Here is an 18855-nt window from a genome sequence, read left to right on the forward strand (position 1 = left end):
CGGTTTCCTTATCTGCCAAATGGGAATAACAATAATAGCCACATCGTGGGATTATAAGAATTAAATGAACTAATATTTATGTAAAGCATTTTGAAGAGTACCCAGCATGTAGTAAGCACGATGCAGCGATTACTTTTAATTTACTTTTCATGATCTATGGTATACCCCCAAATTTTTAATGTATTGCTTTTATCATCAGAAAAATCAACTTAGATTAATAAAAGAAATACTAAGGTTCCAAGCTACACCATGAGACTGTAGAAGAAGTGGGCAGTTCAAATGGAGCACTTTGGAATAATTTTTGTAACACAAAGTTTCTGAGTTCTTGCCTCAGTCTAGGCTAGCAAAGGTTGGTATGTTTTCAAATCCAAATGTAAAGAATGCTAAGAAAAATCATGTATTGGCAATGATTTGAATAGAAACAATTTCCTTTCATTTGTAACTGCAGCACATAGTTTTCTCCCAGGTCAAATTCTGCCAGTGAAGAGTAGAAAATGGTTAGAAAGTCAGTCTGGGGCAGTGGAGGTGGCACTGACCTCCCCACAGCGAAATTCTGTGGGCTCTTAAGAAAACCTGGATGGTTCTTTTCCTGGGCAGTTTACTTTTTCTATGGAAGACTTGAGACAGAAAGCAAACCCAAAGGTGCTAAGCCAGGTTCTAGGCATGTTGTATTTGGAATTGCTTGTGATGGTCAATACAAAGGCCATGATTTGTGACAGCCAATACCTTGGTCCTTTCTGGTCCCACAGGCTCATGATGAAGAATCTACACATTCTTGCTCTCAGTCATCAGACCCCTGAGTAGCCTTAAAAGGAGAGCTACGTACTGAACATAGATTCTCCCCTCTCGTCTGAAACACCTTGATGCTCTCCAAAATGGTGCTTCATAGACTCTCGATTGTCCCAACCCATTCTTCTCTTATCTCATGGAAGCAAAGCCCCAGCTCAAAGATCCTGTGAGATCTCATTTGATTTAACTTCTGTAATCAATAAAAGGTACTCTCTCTTCTGTCTAAATGGATGAAAATTGGTTGATTCTTGTTAGATTAGGTCATAGTTTTTGCCCTCTACTCTTAGCCTCACCTTAATCCCTCCCTTCAAAAAATCTGTGTGGTTCTATCATCTATTTTTTAATATATCATTTTCTCCATCTCAATGTGCCAGCACCTTCTCAAAGTCAATATACATCCAAAATCAAGCTTATAGCTAGTTTCTCTCCCTATCTTGTTTCTTATCTCTTTGGAATCACTAACTCAACTTTCTTCATCCCTTAAATGCCTATCATGTGTGAAGCACTTCCAATTGATCTCTAAGATCTCTCTTTGATAAATCCAAGGGTCACTTCCTGTCCTCATCTTATTGGACCTATCAGTAGCATTTGACTCATTTGCCTTTTCTTCATTTGCCTTGACACACACACACACACACACACACACACACACACACACACACACACACACACACTTGAGTTTTCTCCAACTTCAATGGTTTCTCCTTGGTTTGCTGCTTCCTCTGCTTTTCCCCAGCCTTCATGTTGATGTGCTCAGGCTCAGCCCTTGGTTCTCTTCTCTATCTGCATCTCTATTATGGTAATCTCATCTCATAGTTTCATAGCTTTAAATATCACCCATGTGCTGAACTCCCAAATGTCTATCTTAGGTCAGTCTTCTCTCCCAAACTGCATGCTCATATATCTAATTGCTTACTAGACATCTCTGATTGTCTAACAGATGTATAAACTCACCATATATGAAACTGAACTCCCAATCTTACCCCCAAACCTCCTCAATAAATAGAGACTTCCTCATTTCAACTGATGGCAGTACCATCCTTCCAAGTTGTGTAAGCAAAAACCCTGAAGTCATTCTTAAATTTTTCCCCTCACAACTCATTTATTCTGTCAGGAAATCCTGTTGGCTGTACTTTCAAAAATACATCTAGACTTGACCACTTCTCCCCCCTTCTACTGCAGCCATTCTGGTGCAAGTCATCAATGTCTTGCCTGGATTACTGCAATAGTCTCTTAACCAGTCTTCATGTTTCTGTCCTTGTCCTGGTACAATCTATTCTTAACACAGCAGCCAAAACAATCCCTTTAAAACATGAGTCAGATCACATCACTCGTTTGCCAAAAATCCTCCAATGGGATCGCTGAGAGCAAAAGTCAAAGTTCTTGCAATGGCCCACAATACCCTGTAGGATGTCTCCCTCCCTGTTACCTCTGCAACCTCTCCCACTGCTGTCTACCTCACTCACTCTTTTTCAGCCAGCAACCTTCTTTGCTTTTTCTCAAACAAGCTGGTACTCTTCTATCTTGGAATCTGAAGGCTTAAGGCCAAACCATTTCCTATTGCAGTGAAATGGTCACCGCAGACTCAAGTCCCCCTAGACCATGCTGCACGGTCTGGGCTCAGGAAAGATACAATGCAAATGAGGGCACAGAGTCTGGGGGTTAGTGCTAGCACTTTGCTTCTCACTGTCTTGCCCAGTCTCTCTCATTCATTTAGCAGACACTTACTGAGTGCTTACTGTTGCCAGTCCTGGCCAGGGCTGGGCATTTATGTACATAATCTCATTTACCCTCACCACAACCCTTGCAAGCAGGTATCATGAATGTTCCCATTTTACGAGTGGGGACCTTGCTCAGAGAGGTGAAGTAACTCAGCCAAGTTGCCGTTAGCTAAATTCAGGTCTGAGATTTGGATGCAGGAAGCAGTGACACCAAAGTCCTTGTCCTGCCCACTTTGTCAAGCTGCCTTCCAGGTGCTGAGGAGATATTTGATAGAAGCACAAGCGAATGAATGACCCAAAGGATTGCAGTTTTGATAAGCACAATTTAACCAGCATCGACAATGCAGAGGGGTAAAGCAATGACATTAATGTTTTGTTAAAGAGATGTTCTTGAAATACAAGTGCTTATATGACCTAAGTGTTTGAATGAAACTTTCTGGAGGAGAGATCTGAGCTCTTATCTTCTTTACCGATGCTCTGAAAAGGGGCTCTAACCCCTCTCTTCTCAAGATAAGTAATATAGTTACCTTGTTAAACCTCCAAGTCCTTTTCAGCTCAAGTACTACACTGGGCTCAAAGGCCTAGGAGGCCATGACAATCATCTAAGCATTTCCTCCCCTCTGTTGGTCGAGGTAGCCACAGTGAAATAGAAAAGTGTCTGTTGACTACAATCTGATAACCATCTCAAATTGTACTAACCTTATCAAGACCCCGGAATGTGTAAATCAGCAGAGATGGAAATGCGATGACCCAAGACTAATTTCAAGACAAATGCCATTAAACTCAACCCCTTAAAATACAAAAGACCAAGTTTTGAGAGGGTAGGCAGCTCAGAGACTGCATCTCTCCCAGCTATCAAAGAGTTTTGTAACAATTACTGAATTCTGTCACTGACCCAGGAAACTCCGGCCAAGAAGCTCTGTCATCCCAGCCTGCATGTGTCTGCTTGAATAGTTCAAGCCATCACTCTCTGTCACACAGAGGTTAGTGAAACTGTTCCCTGGATTACTAGTCTGTGAAAAAAACTGTCACCAGAACCTCTTACACTAAACTAATGATGCAATAATCACCTAATTCCCCAAATTTGCAAATTATCAATATCTAAATATAAAAATGGACGAAAGAATTTTAAAACCTCATGTTGTGGCATTATCAATGCGGTATCTTAAGTACTTCTTTGATTATTCCACTAAAGTACTGTTTCAATCAATGTAGTAAAAATTCAACACCCTTACGTATAAAAAGGCCCATTAGCCAAAAGATCCGAGTGGAGGTAGAGGCCAAGAAACTGTCACTGACAATCCTTAATCCTCTCAGATCTTTTAATTGGGGGTTCCTGCATGTTGACAGGCACATAAGGTCTAACCGCAAAAGCTTTTCCCCAAGAAAGTTATCTATGCACTGACGCTGTCTTCAGGGACACATGCAAACTAGCATCAGGGAACTCTGTTTAATGGCAGGCCACTCTCCCACATTGCCACTTTACAGAAGCACCAGTGGCATGTTTGTCACTTTGCTCAGCCTAAGTGGGGAGCCATAGAGAGGAGGACTCCTGGCCCTGGTCCCAGCTGTGGGCAGAGTACTTTGCTTTAGTGGTCAAAAGAGGAGGAGGTTGTCCTCTGCTCTCCCCTCCCGCAAAGCCATTCCTGCCCCACCTCTCCTAAGGGGTTAGACGGAGCAAGAGAAGGCCACAGCATCCACACCAGGCCGCAGCACAGAGCAGCATTCTCAGTTAGCAAACCTGCTCCCCCTGGTCAGGAGGAAAAGTGACCCTGACAACTGGGGATTAAATCCAGGAGATGCAAGGGAGGGAACATTCCAGGGTGAAATTTAAAAAAAATAAATAAGGAAAAGAAAGAAAGAAAGAAAAAAAAGAAAGGAAAAGAAACAAAAGAAGTGAAAAGAAAGGAAAATGCACAAAGCCCATGAGGCTGTCTGGTTAACCATGGGTTAGAATCAGGTTTAGAGAATCACACAGGAACTCAGTGTCTCAGCAAATCCAAAAACCCCAGGTGAAAGATAGCGGGTGAAAGGCATTTCTGTTTGTGGAAACAGGAAGTTTCCTTCTTTCACCACTTAATCTGTCTCATTTAATTTTTTCTTTTTTGGGGGTCTGTTTGTAACCCGAATTTGGGCCATCAATCATTTTTAGCTGCCCAGCATTTTTCTCTTTCCAGAGTTGAAAGAACAACAAAGATGGGGTCCAAAGAGCCCTTTCCCACAGCCAATTCCAATCAGCCCTTCTCTCCCAGGGTTACAGGGTGCTCAGAGCAGACATTCCCAGTGGGACACGCCACACACAGCAAGTCGCCAAACCAGACTGCACTAAAGGGCTTCTCGGGGACTTACTTGTACTTGTGCTGGTTCCAATCGTATTGATTGTTGTGGGGACGGATGAAGAGGAGTAGAGGGGCACGTGGCCATTCTCACACCCCAGGCTTTTGTCCTGCCAGTTGGAGGCGTTGATGCAAATCCCAGAATCCCGAGAGTTCTGCCACCCATTAAGCTTGTCGTCGGAGTTCTGTCTTTGGTGATAGTAGTACGTCTGCCCATAATCCACAGAGTCCGAGCGGCCTCGGTTCTGGCCGCCAAAGCTGGTCGACGTGCGGTCCTCCAAGTGGTTCAGCCACATGGCCAAAGCACTGCGGTCTTCCAACGAAGTGGCCGGATGGATCAAAGCGTAGGACAGCAGCTGCCTGCTCTCCTCGATGTGCTGGTTGTGTTCAATGGAGTGCGCCAGGATTTGGGGCAGCAGTTTCATATACTCTACTTTTGCGTCGAGGTTTCCTGGCTTCAGCAAAGGCAGGTGAGTCAACAGGAGGGAAATCACTTTATCCTTGGATTCCTGTTGCCATTGGTTAATGATTCCTGAAAAGGAAAATATGCAGGGCAAATAAGCAATTACACCCACAGTGGCACCAAGCACCACACTGTAAAGAGAATTCCTGGGGATTAGAGTCCCAATCTACGCACCCTGGCTAAATTTTCTCAAAACAGCCTCTGTATTGAGTTGGATAACTGCCCTCAGGTTGTCAGGGGGCAGTGACTCTGAGATGTTTGGGTGCTCAATCTAATTCTCATGCAGGTCTCCAAAGAGGCTATGACCACTTCGGTACAAACAAATACAATTTACAGCCATTTTATTTCTTAGGAAAGTCTAGGCATACCCTCAGATAGGTGAAGAAGGGATAAGAAAATCTCCGTGGAAAAGTGAGTATAATCAAGGGTCCATATAGTGGAGTCCACGAAGGTACGGCTGCTTTCCCTTCCCCAGACATTTGTGGAAAGTGGTTGAAGCCCTGGAAAAGGCATTTGTTTGAAGTTGGTAAAACTTCCTAGATGGAGAAATCTGTCAGGGAAAAGAGGACACCCCTCAGCTCGGTGAAGTACGCCTGCACCTTCCTCATGAGAAGCTGACTCAGAAAATGACTGTGATCTCAAAGCTAGAATGAACAATAGACCCAAGACTTAGCTCCAGTGGCACCTCTGATCACTCATGCTAAGCAAGCTATTTTTCTTTAAATATAGAAGATCTGTTTGGTTATTTTTATTATGATAAAATATACATAATATTTGCCATTTTAACCATGTTTAAGTGTACAGTTCTGTGGCATTAAGTACATTCATATCGTTGCATAGCCATCACCACTATCCATCTCCAGATCTTTATCTTCCCAAACTGAAACTCTGTACCCATGAAACACTGACTCCTCATTCCCTCTCCTATCCCATGATGACCATCATTCTACCTTCTGTCTCTATATATTTGACTACTCTAGTTACTGTATTTAAGTGGAATTATATAGTATTTGCCCTTTTGTGACAAGCTTATTGCACTTAGCATAATGTCTTCAAGGTTCATCCATGAAAAGATTTGTTTTTAACACTCTCCCAAGGAACCCCTCCTATTCCCTACTATTCAAACCACAGATTTTTGGCCGTTAGGTAAACATGGATTAATTGCCTTAACTGGCCTTTGAAAAGTAGCTTGTTTTGGAGACTGATAGTTATCCATGGGGTCTGGGATGATAGGAAAGAAAGCTCCCTCCAGAAAAGTCATTCCGAACACCCGAACACCTCAACTCTGGCCCAGTGATGACCGTAGAAGGGCTAGGGCTTTCACAAAGTATCTGCAGGGTTGAAAAGGCATTTCTGGAATTTAGCAGAAGGGCTTCACAATTCTAGTGAGGCACAAACATACCAGAACAAGCTCAAGAGTCAGTGTTGACCATAAGCTACAAAGGCACCGCACCAGCTTTTGTAGGCACCAGGCACCAGTGTAGGATAAGGCCTCTCAAGACTAAGGGGTGTATTCAATGAAAAGTATCAGGTGAGAAAGACATGGTAAGTAATGAAAGAATGTGGGCGTCAGAGTCAGGAACACATGGGCATGAATCTCAGCTCTGGCACCTAATTGGCAATGGAACTCTGGTAAGTTACTCAACCTCTCGAGCCTCAACTCCCTCATCAGTGAAGAGTGCTACCAAGAGCACCTGTCCCTCCTTGTGTTATAGGATTAAATGATGTAATGTATCAAAAGGACCCGTCAAGTACTTGGTAGTGGAAATAATTTCTTCTATTTGTCTCTGCATTAGTCAGGCCCATGTTAGAGCCATGATGGGTGGTTTCAGATACCAAGTTTAAAAATTATCAGAGTTGATACAAAGCTACAGTAATCAAGACAGCATGGTACTGGCATAAAAACAGACATATGGATCAGTGGAACAGAACAGAGACCCCAGAAATAAACCCACACACCTACGGTCAATTAATCTTCAAGGAAGGAGGTAAGAATATACAATGGAGAAAAGACAGTCTCTTCAGCAAGTGGTGTTGGGAAGTTGGATAGCCAGCCAGATGTAAATAAATCAATGAAGTTAGAACACACCATCACACCATACACAAAAATAAACTTAAAATGGCTTAAAGACTTAAATATAAAACATGATACCATAAAACTCCTAGAAGAGAACACAGGCAAAACATTCTCTGACATAAATCATACCAGTGTTTTCTTAGGTCAGTCTCCCAAGGCAATAGAAATAAAAGCAAAAATAAACAAAATGGAACCTAATCAAACTTGCAAGCTTTTGTATAGCAAAGGAAACCATAAACAAAACGAAAAGACAACCTACAGACTGGGAGAAATATTTGCAAGTGATGTGACCGACAAGGGCTTAATTTCCAAAATATACAAGCAGCACATACAACTCAATTACGAAAAAAAAAACCACAAACAACCCAATCAAAAAATGGGCAGAAGACCTAAATAGACATTTCTCCAAAGATGACATACAGATGGCCAACAGGCACATGAAAAGATGTTCAACATCACTAATTATTAGAGAAATGTGAATCAAAACTACAATGAGGGGTCTTCCCTGGTGGTGCAGTGGTTAAGAATCTGCCTGCTAATGCAAGGCACACAGGTTCAAGCCCTTGTCTGGGAAGATCCCACATGCCGTGGAGCAACTAAGCCTGTGCACCACAACTACTGAGCCTGTGCTCGAGAGCCCACGAGCCACAACTACTGAACCTGCATGCCACAACTACTGAAGCCCATGTGCCTAGAGCCCATGCTCCTCAACAAGAGAAGCCACTGCAATGAGAAGCCTGTGTACCTCAACAAAGAGTAGCCCCCGCTAGCCTCAACTAGAGAAAGCCTGTGCACAGCAACAAAGACCCCACACAGCCAAAAATAATAAATTGTTAAAAAAATTTAAAAACTACAAAGAGGTACCACATCACACCAGTTAGAATCATCATCATTAAAAAGTCTACAAATAACAAATGCTAGAAAGGGTGTAGAGAAAAGGGAACCCTCCTACACTGTTGGTGGGAATGTAAATTGGTGCAGCCACTATGGAAAACCATATGGAGGTTCCTGAGAAAACTAAAAATAGAATTGCCACGTGATCCAGCAATCCTGGGAATATATCTGGACAAAACTGTAATTCAAACAGATACATGCAACTCTATGCATAGCAGCACTATTCACAATAGCCAAGACATGCAAACAACCTAAATGTCCATCAACAGAGGAATGGATAAAGTTGTGGTACATATATACAATAGAATACTACTCAGCCACATAAAAGAATGAAATAATACCATTTGCAGCAACATGGATGGACCTAGAGATTATGACACTAAGTGAAGTAAGTCAGAAAGAGAAAGACAAATACCATATGATATCACTTATATGTGGAATCTAAAATATGACACAAATGAAGTTATCTACAAAACAGACTCACAGACGTAGAGAACAGACTTGTGGTTGCCAAGGGTAGCGGGGGGGGGTTGGACTGGGAGTTTGGGATTAGCAGATGCAAACTATTATATATAGAATGGATAAACAACAAGATCCTACTGTATAGCATAGGGAACTATATTCAATATCCTGTGATAATCCATAATTGAAAAGAATATGAAAAAAATATATATATGTGTGTGTGTGTGTATGTATAACGGAACACTTTGTTGTACAGTGGAAGTTAACATAACACTGCATTAATAAATCAACTATACTTCAATAAAATAAAATATTATCAGAGTTGGAAAAGAGGTAGAAAGGTCAAAGGTAATGGGCTTATAACTGAACAATATGAAGAGATACTTGACTTTTTTCAAGTAGGGATTTCATAAGGAGATGGACAGTCAACTACTTGAAGCCGAAGTCTTCAAATTAAAGCATGAGAGAATAAGATTGGATATGAAGTGCCAGAATGACAAAAGACTCAGAGGAGTCACCAAGGAAGTCTCTACAACCTCCATCCTCGGGGCTTGAAGAATAGAGATAGATGGTCCAGAGAAGCACTGTCAGATAGAAATATAATGTGAGCATACACAATTTAAAATTTTCTAGTATTAAAAGAAAAGTTAAAAGGAGGTAAAATTAATTTTAATGATATATTTTATTTAATCCATTATATTATTATATTATTATTTCAACTTGTAAGCAGTAAAAATTACTGATGAAACATTTTACATTTTCTTTGTATTAAGTCTTCAAAATACAGGGTGCACTTCAGACTACCCAAGGCAAGCTACAGATTCAGTGTAATCTATATCAAAATACTAATGGCATTTTTCACAGAACTAGAACAAATAATTTAAAAATTTGTATGGAAACAAAGAAAATCCCAAATGGACAAATCAATCTTGAGAAAGAAGAACAGAGCTGGAGGAGTCATGCTCCCTGACTTCAGACTATACTACAAAGATACAGTAATCAAAACAGTATGGTACTGGCACAAAAATAGATGCATAGATCAATGGATCAGAATAGAGAGTCCAGAAATAAACCCACACACATATGGTCAATTAATATACAACAAAGGAGGCAAGAATATACAATGCAGAAAAGACAGTCTCTTCAATAAGTGGTGCTGGGAAAACTGGACAGCTACATGTCAAAGAATGAAATTAGAACATTCTTTAATACCATATACAAAAATAAACTCAAAATGGATTAAAGACCAAATGTAAGACCAGAAATGATAAAACTCCTAGAAGAAAATGTAGGCAGAACACTCTTTGACATAAATCACAGCAATACTTTTTTGGATCCATCCCCTAAAGCAAAGGAAATAAAAGTGAAAATAAATAAAAAGGACCTAATTAAACTTAAAAGATTTTGCAGAGCAAAGAAGACCACTGACAAAATTAAAAGACAACCTACTGAATGGGAGAAAATATTTGCAAATGATATGACCAATAAGGGGTTAATTTCCAACATATAAAACAGCTCATACAACTCAACATCAAAAGAACAACCTGATTAAAAAATTGGCAACATTTTTCCAAAGAAGAAATGCAGATGGCCAACGGGCACATGAAAAGATGCTCAACATTGCTAATCAACAGGGAAATGCAAATCAAAACCACAATGAGATATTACCTCACACCTGTCAGAATGGCTATCATCAAAAAGAACACAGATAACAAATGTTGGTGAAGATGTGGAGTAAAGGTAACCCTCTGTTGGTGGGAATGTAAATTGGTGCAGCCACTGTGGAAAACAGTATGGAACTTTCTCAAAATCTAAAAATAGAACTACTATATGACTCAGAAATTCCACTGCTGGTTATATATCTGAAAAAACAAAAATGCTAATTTGAAAAGATACATGCACCCCAATGTTCATAGAAGCATTATTTACAATTGCCAAGGTATGGAAGTAACCTAAGTGTTCATCAACAGAGGAATGGATAAAGAAGATGTGGTACATATATACAACGGAATACTACTCAGCCGTAAAAAAGAAAGAAATTTTGCAACAACATGGATGGACTTGGAGGGTACTATGCTAAGTGAAATAAGCCAGAGAAAGACAAATACTATATGATATTACTTATATGTGGAATCTAAAAAATACAACAAATGAGTGACTATAATAAAAAAGAAACAGGGCTTCCCTGGTGGTGCAGTAGTTAAGAATCCACCTGCCAATCCAAGGGACACGAGTTCAAGCCCTGGTCCGGGAAGATCCCACATGCCACGGAGCAACTAAGCCCATGCGCCACAACTACTGAGCCTGCGCTTTAGAGCCCATGAGCCACAACTACTGAAGCCCATGTGCCTAGAGCCCATGCTCCACAACAAGAGAAGCCACCGCAATGAGAAGCCCGCGCATCGCAACAAAGAGCAGCCCGTGTTCGCTGCAACTAGAGAAAGCCTCCTTGCAGCAACGAAGACCCAACGCAGCCAAAAAATAATAATAAATAAATAAAATTTAAAAAAAGAAGCAGACTCAGATATGTGGAACAAACTAGTAGTTACCAGTGGGGAGAGGGAAGGAGAAGTGGCAGTACAGGGGTAAGGGATTAAGAGGTACAAACTATTATGTATAAAATAAGCTACAAGAATATCTTGTACAACACATGGAATGTAGCCAATATTTTATAATAACTATAAATGGAGTATAACCTTTAAAAATTGTGAATCACTATACTGTACATCTGTAATGTGCACAATATTATACATCAACTATACTTCAATAAATTTATTTCTTTTAATCCGGGGTGTACTTTACCACTGACAGCACATCTCAACTTGGACTAGCCACAGCTGAAATGCTCAGAGGCCATGTGTGGCTGGTGACTACTGAATTGGCTAGCACAGGGCTGGAGACATTCAGATGGGGAAGGCAGGTGGGAGGGCACAGATGACCTCAGCAGGTCCCTCCAAGCTCCCTATATTTAGCAAATTGCCACCTGACACAAGACAACCCTCATACATTCCACTAGGTATACAGCCTTTCTTTTAAAGTTGCTCTGGGAGATGAAGAAAACACCAGTTTTAACTTTCTCATCAATACCTTTTCAGCAAACACCCGGCATGTTTTAAATTATGAACATGCTTAGGATGAAGATAAAATCTATTCATTAAGCCCAAGGAACTAAAGAGGCACTGGCAAGAAGCAAAAGGGCCTGAAGTGAAGATGGATCTATGTCCAACACCAACACTGATCACACATAGCCAGCGTATACCCTGAAAAATGTATGTTTAAAAATAAAATTTGGGAACAACCTTTAATACAAATCCTTGAGGCTGAGGAACTCCCTAGCTTTTTGCGAGGTTACTTTCCTGTTTGGATATTCTACCCTTCCACGAAAGGTTAGCCTAGAAAAAGATTAGGAACAAAAACAAAATTTATCAATAAATAGGACTCAGAGTACAAACGAAACCTGTCATCTCCAGGTAAGCCCTCTCCGACTGGGATTAACCTGGGATCCAGAGGAGAAACAAGCACAGCAAAGAGGCTGCTGACCCTTGGTCCCTTCCAGGCCTGAAAAGGTGTTTTCTCTATCCTCGGGACAGGGCTTGGATGCTGTGGGGCTGTGGCATGGCCATGAAGACAGCTGTGACTTTTGTTTACTGCCTCTGGGAACATGGAAATACAATGGCCTTCTGAGGGCTAACTACACCTACTGGATCAAACTGTTCCTGCCACTGCTCAGCTGCCATGCTGAGGGCTAACAGTACTGGATGTTTTCTGTGTGCCAGGGGCTCTTCTAAGCTCTGTGCATGTAATTCCTCGTTTAATCCTCACACGAAGCTTATGACACAGGTCCTATTACAGCCTTACTTTATGGATGGGGACACAGAGGCACAGAGAGGTCAAGTAACTTGCCCCAGGTCCCCCATCTAGGGAGGTGGAAGAATGGGGGTATGCAAATTAGCATAAAGATACATAATGACTATCATACTAGAAGAGCTTGGCTATAAGCTAAATATATTAATACTTATAATACATACATAATTATATACCACATATATAATTATATACTACACATGTAATTATAGAATACATTAAAATATAATTGTATAATATATAATTACACATAACAATTTCAAAAAAATTTTTTTAATTAAAAAAGAAAAAGTTTGGCTGCACCCCATGGCATGTGGGATCTTAGCTCCCCGACCAGGGATCCACCCCACACCCCCTGCATTGGAAGATGGAGTCTTAACCACTGGACTGCCGGAGAAGTCTCTAAAATGTTTATATGTACATTATATTTACAAATATAATAATGTAAAAAAATTTTAAGAATATATGGATCAGTAGAAGAGTTGGGTCAGCTATGGAAGTGTAGAAAAAAAGAAGGTACAGAGGACAATGTACCTTTTGTGGTTTTAAGATATGTCCACTATGTCTTTGTCAGTCCTCTCCAAAAGGTGGAGCCAATCAACTCTCTCTGAGAGCAGGCTGGGGTTAATGAGTCACTTCTATCAAACAGAATGTAGCAGAAGTGACAGTGCGTGACTTCATGGATTAGAAGAGGCACTGCAGCTTTGATCTTGCTCTCTCTTGGGGTACTCACTCTGGGGGAAGCCAGCTGCCATGCTGTGAGGACTCTCAAGCCACCCAGTAGGGACAGAGGTCTGGATGGTAAGGAACTAAGTCCTGCTGCCCGCAGCACCAACTTGGAAGCAGAACTCTTAGCCTCCGTGAAGGCTTCAGGTGACTACACTCCAGAGAACATCTTGAGGGGCCCTGCGTCGTATTCCTGAGCCAGAGAAACTGTGTGTGATAACATGTTTATTGTTGTATTAAGCTTCTACGTTTGGGGTAAAGATAACTGATACACCTATCTAAGACCCCTCTAGGAAAAAGGAAATTTTAGCCCTTTGGCTTCTAGTTATTCAGTCCTTAGTGCAAGGTCATTCCCATTCTGAGCTGGACTCATGAAGCTAACCTGTTGCCACTAAACATTCCCCTCACTTAGCTTCTCTCATCCTGGTTATCCACTCACTAAACAACCTTTGGACTATGATTTAGCTCCCCAGGTACCTGTAGGGAGAGGATGAACTGATCATACAGACAAGGGATTTCTAGATTCTGTCATGATGATTTTTCAGGGCAACTTAATAAATGGTTTCTGATTATGATTTGGCTTCCTGTGGAGGCCTTCCTGTGCTGATTATATGGACTTTGAGAACATCTAGTCTCTCTGGCTCCTTTGAGGATATAAGGTCCCTCCTTATGGCAAATTAATCAGCTAGCACTGATTGGCTGAATCAGTCTCTCAGGGGGAGTATCCCCAGAGCACGGATGAGAGTGAGAATCTCCACCTTAAAACAGAAGCCAGGCCCTGCATGCGGGGACTTGGTATAGGAATGGCAGGTCCTGCCCAGCTGCCCACTGGCCTTCTTTGTGTCATCCACACCACCTTCCAGGCAGAAGAAGCCTTTACTGAGTTGTGTATTCAAGGAATTCTCCTTACTGGGGAAGACCCAGGAATCCTCAAAATGTTCAACTAATCGATCACTTCTGTGATGCAGTTTCTATCATTATCCACCCCAATATCACTCTAGTCGGTAGATAGCCTAGAGGACGGAAGTCCAAGAACAATAAGGTTCAATGATGCCAACTCACCTCTATTACTTTCTCTGAATGTTTTCCTTATTATTTCTCTGGATAAGCAGTAGAGATAAGACTTTTCTGGATGTTTTATGTGGGTAAAAGCTAATGATTTATAATTTATAAACCAGTGACATAGGAGTAGTAAAAAAAATCTTGAAAGAGCTATAACTAAAGACCATGAGGATTAAGAAGCTGTCCCAGTGATTCTTGGAGTGACAAAGAATGTGTTTAAATACCAAGTCTGGTAGCTAGTGGGAAGCAGCCGCATAGCACAGGGAGATCAGCTCAGTGGTTTGTGACCACCTAGAGGGGTGGGATAGGGAGGGTGGGAGTGAGGGAGACGCAAGAGGGAGGAGATATGTGGATATATGTATATGTATAACTGATTCACTTTGTTGTAAAGCAGAAACTAACACACCATTGTAAAACAGTTATACTTCAATAAAGATGTTTTAAAAATAAATAAATAAATAAATAAATAAATAAATATATTACTACACAATGGTATGTCAATGTTTAAGGGCTCCAGTTGTTAGTAAATTACCTTTAAATTGTTATTTTATTATACCCTTGTTTTCAGTTTAATAACATTTACCATAAAAGTTTCTCACAAGTGTATTTAGGCGATTTGCTCATGCAAGAAATGGCTGGAAATTAAATGCACACATACAAGAAGTACTGGTTAAATAAATACACTAAAAGGCAGGAATACAGTGGGTCTGAAATGGTCAAAAGCTCTCTGAAAGAATTTGTATTACAAACTCAATCCTAGACACATCGTGTAATAAAGGCTTCTAACTGTAGTGCATCTTCGCACAAATCAGGGACTGAAGGACTCTGGGAATACCACACGCCATGCATTTGGTAGGGATGGGAGCTGAGAGGGCACCTAAAAAGTCAGGGGGAAATGGCAAAAACCAACATGGCAAACAGTGGGATTCCTGTGTTGGCACCTGCGTTTGCCTACTCTCTCCCAAGGGATCCTCTTGAGCTAGAGATGGCTAAAGAAACATCCCAGTAATTTGGTGGAGCCCTGCAAGAGATGTGGATTAGACCAGTTGTGATGGGGGACCCCAGATAACATGGAAGTGGTGCTGCAAGCGGTGCTTTGAGTAGATGCAAAGGATTGAGAAGATAGAAACCTCCTCCCTATTTTCAAGGAGGGTGATTGCTGGCTGGCGGTCCCTTCATGCCCTTGTGTACTCTCCCCCAACACCGAATCTGAACAGTTGTATGTGACCAACAGAGTGTGAGGGAGGTGTTCTGAGATTAGGTCATAAAAGGCATAGCAGCTTGCACCTCACTCTCTTGGTTCACTCGCTCTGGCGGAAGCTATAGCCACTCCAGTTATGAAGACACTCAGGCAGCCCCAGGAGAGGCCGCCGTATGGGGAGGAACCCAGGCCTCCTGCTAACAGTCAGCACCAACTTGCCAGCCATGTGAGTAAGCCACCTTGGAAGTGGATTCTCCAGCTCTAGTCAATATCTTGATTGCAACCTTGCCAGAGACTTTAAGCCAGAGCCACCCAGCGAGGCCATCTCAAATTTCTGACCCTCAGAAAACTGTGAGATAAACGTTATTATGTGAAGCCATTAAGTTTTGGGGTAATTTGTCACATAGCAATAGTTAATTAGTACAGGGAGCTTCATGTTACTTGGTAAAAAGAATCACTCAAAAATGCTACTGCCCCTTGAATTCACTAGAAAAGGCAGGGGTCTACGTAGTGGACTCCATAGCCCATTATAACCACCAGCGATTTCTCTGAAAGTACGATGGTGGTTAGGGGCTGGTCATTCATAGGCACCTGACCGTCCTCAAAGAGCAAGAACCAGACACCTCTGGCCCCAACAGATACCTATAATAATCCCTTACTGCTCCCAAGTGATCTTGTCATCTCTTAAATGGGGACTTTCCATCTTGGTCCCTTTTCTCCTGGGTACCAGCATGGCTGGGCAATCCAGGAGGTCTCCTTTGCTCCTGAAGGACCCAGGTCAGCAGTAACTAGTCCTGAAATCTCAAGTTAGGGTTGGGATTCACCTTCAGGCTTCTGACCTCCTCCTGGCAATGGCTAACTCTCATAGGTCTGAGGCTGCCCCACCCCTGAGGGCACATAAGACAGGCACCTCACCCTACCACTTGCCTCAGTTCTGACCTCTGGCCTGACGAGTATGCAGACAACTTCTACAGTTGTATCTCCAGCACAGGTTAACAAGTCCCAAACTGAACTCTTGCTTTCACTCTCACTAGACCTGTGCCTTTGGTCTTCTTTTCTATCTCAGCAAATGGCTTTTCCATCTTCCCAGTAGTTCAGGTGGAAACCTTGGAGTATCCTTGACTACTTTCATCTGTTAGCAAATCCTATGTGCTGGATCTTCAAAATATATCCAGAAGCTAACTATCAATATAATAAGCAGAATAGTCTTTTTATACCAGAAGATAGGTCATGTCACTTCTCTGATCAAACATTCCAATGGTAAAAGCCATAGAACAGACTATTAGCCCCTCTGTGATCTAGCCCACCCCCTACTACTGTCCCTCATTCATGTCAGTCCATCCTGGTTCCCTTGCTGTTCCTTTACATGCCAGACCTGGGCCTACCTCCCAACATTTGCACCTGCCTGGAACACTCTTCCCCCAGACCCACATCCAGCCTCCCTCAGTTCCGTCTTTGCTCACATGTTAACTTCTTAGTGAGACCTTCTCTGTACACACTCTTAAACTGCCCACATCGCCCCCTCACCCTACACTTCCTATCCCCCTGTCCTGCTTTATTGTTCTCCACAGCACTTATCCTGTGACCTGCTGTGTACCACACTCAGTTTCCATCTTTCTCTACTAGAATATAAGCTTCATGAGGGGAGTGATTTGTCTCCATTTTCCCTTGCATTACCATTTCCTTATTAATCATGTTTTTAAATGGCTATATAAAATTGTCCCCAGGCATTTTGTTTGATAGTTTTTTAGACTTTGGGATTTCTTACTCAAAATCTGAGGTTCTTCCTAGAAATTTCCTTTAAACAAAGACTGATGGACTGGGTGACCTGCAAGCAATAGAAGGTACCAACGGTCACCCCAAAACTGTTCAGTCACCTCTTTCTTGTTTGACTGTGTGGAATTCTGATTAATTTTAGCTTTAAAGTCAAATAGAAACAGGAATATGTAAAAAAGTAAAATAAAATGATTAGCTCAGTTTTGAAAATCTTTACTACATCCCCCATTTCAATATTCTATTTAGGATGGAAAATTTCCCCAAGTGCTAGAGAACAAAAGCATAATGGGAGCTTTTCCTGCTTGTAACTGACACCAATTAATCTTCATGATAAAGATTTGTTAGGCTGAGACAGCAGAATTAAATGCATTTAATATGACTCTTTTGCAAACATCTGTTGAAGAAAGAGACAAAACCAATGCCAATAGGGCTGTGTTAAGGCTGTAGCGTGTCCAAATTTTTTTGGCCATAAGTGATTATGTTCTAATGAAACCTCATAGGAACGGGCCTCCTAAGAATCATGTAAATCAGAGATGAAGAAAATGTTACCTTACTCTTGACAAATGCAAGACAAATCTTTGCAAACCACATTCGGCTAGTTTTTTTATACCCAAAAACCCTCTGAGGAGAGGCGTTAAATGTTCCCAAAGCAGGAAGCTTTCCCAGTCGCTAATCTTCAGTGCCCCTCTCACCCTCCCAGACCACCACTGACAAACCCCACATACCACAAAATGACTCTCCAATCGTATTTCAAAATAATGAATTAGCAATCCTCACGGTGACCTTGCAGAAGAAAAAAACAGGCTTTGCACTCCTGCGCTTAGATTCAGCCTAAGCAGCACTGGGAATGAGAGCATGAAAAGAAGTACACTGTGGTCCAGGTACTTCAAATCTGTACAGATTTGAAATGAGATTTGTTACTGAAGAACTCTCATCCAGCAATGACATTTGTTACCGAAGAACTCCAGGACCAAAATCCCTGGCAATGTCCAGACAGAGTCAACCAAGGAGTGTCAGGAGGAATATAAACAAGGCCAAATCACAAAGGAATAGTCTGTGCTCCATCCAGCAGACCCAGCTGAACAACAGCCACTTCACACAATAGGTTTGTAAACCTCACAAGTCTGGCAAGGGCCAGAGTGAATCACCTCTGACCATGTGGAGACGTACTGTGTCTTGAAATGAGTCTGGACTATTGAGTCACCAGGTCCCACACTTTCTAAAATAATGAGGAAGTTGCTCGACAAAATTTCCCATCTTGAGAGATGGGAATCCAAAGTGTGAGTGTGAATGTGGGAACCCTGGGATGCGTGTAAATATTGTCACCAAGGAACAGCACGCACATATGCCCAAAATACCCATGTTGGAAAAGTTGATAGTAACATGTTTGCATCATGCCCTTAGGTAGGAATTCTTTTTTTTTTTTTTTTTTTTTAGCGGTACACGGGCCTCTCACTGTTGTGGCCTCTCCCGTTGCGGAGCAC

At 41.7% G+C, this 18855-nt stretch overlaps 1 protein-coding gene across 13 annotated transcripts in view; it reads right to left on the bottom strand.

The window, feature by feature from the left end:
* Nucleotides 1-18855, bottom strand: part of SAMD4A (sterile alpha motif domain containing 4A) — a 233191-nt gene that overhangs the window by 76056 nt on the left and 138280 nt on the right. For 11 of the 13 annotated variants that reach the window (XM_059055712.2, XM_059055716.2, XM_067028451.1 and 8 more), the window contains one exon: nucleotides 4860-5378. In XM_059055712.2, coding sequence (XP_058911695.1) covers nucleotides 4860-5378 — 519 coding nt within the window. Of the gene's footprint in view, nucleotides 1-4859; nucleotides 5379-5677; nucleotides 5860-18096; nucleotides 18475-18855 lie in introns of those variants that run through there. The other 2 variants (XM_067028448.1, XM_067028457.1) reach the window with 2 other exon arrangements.

This window comes from Kogia breviceps, chromosome 3 (genome assembly GCF_026419965.1).
Source record: "Kogia breviceps isolate mKogBre1 chromosome 3, mKogBre1 haplotype 1, whole genome shotgun sequence".
Lineage (NCBI taxonomy): Eukaryota > Metazoa > Chordata > Mammalia > Artiodactyla > Physeteridae > Kogia > Kogia breviceps.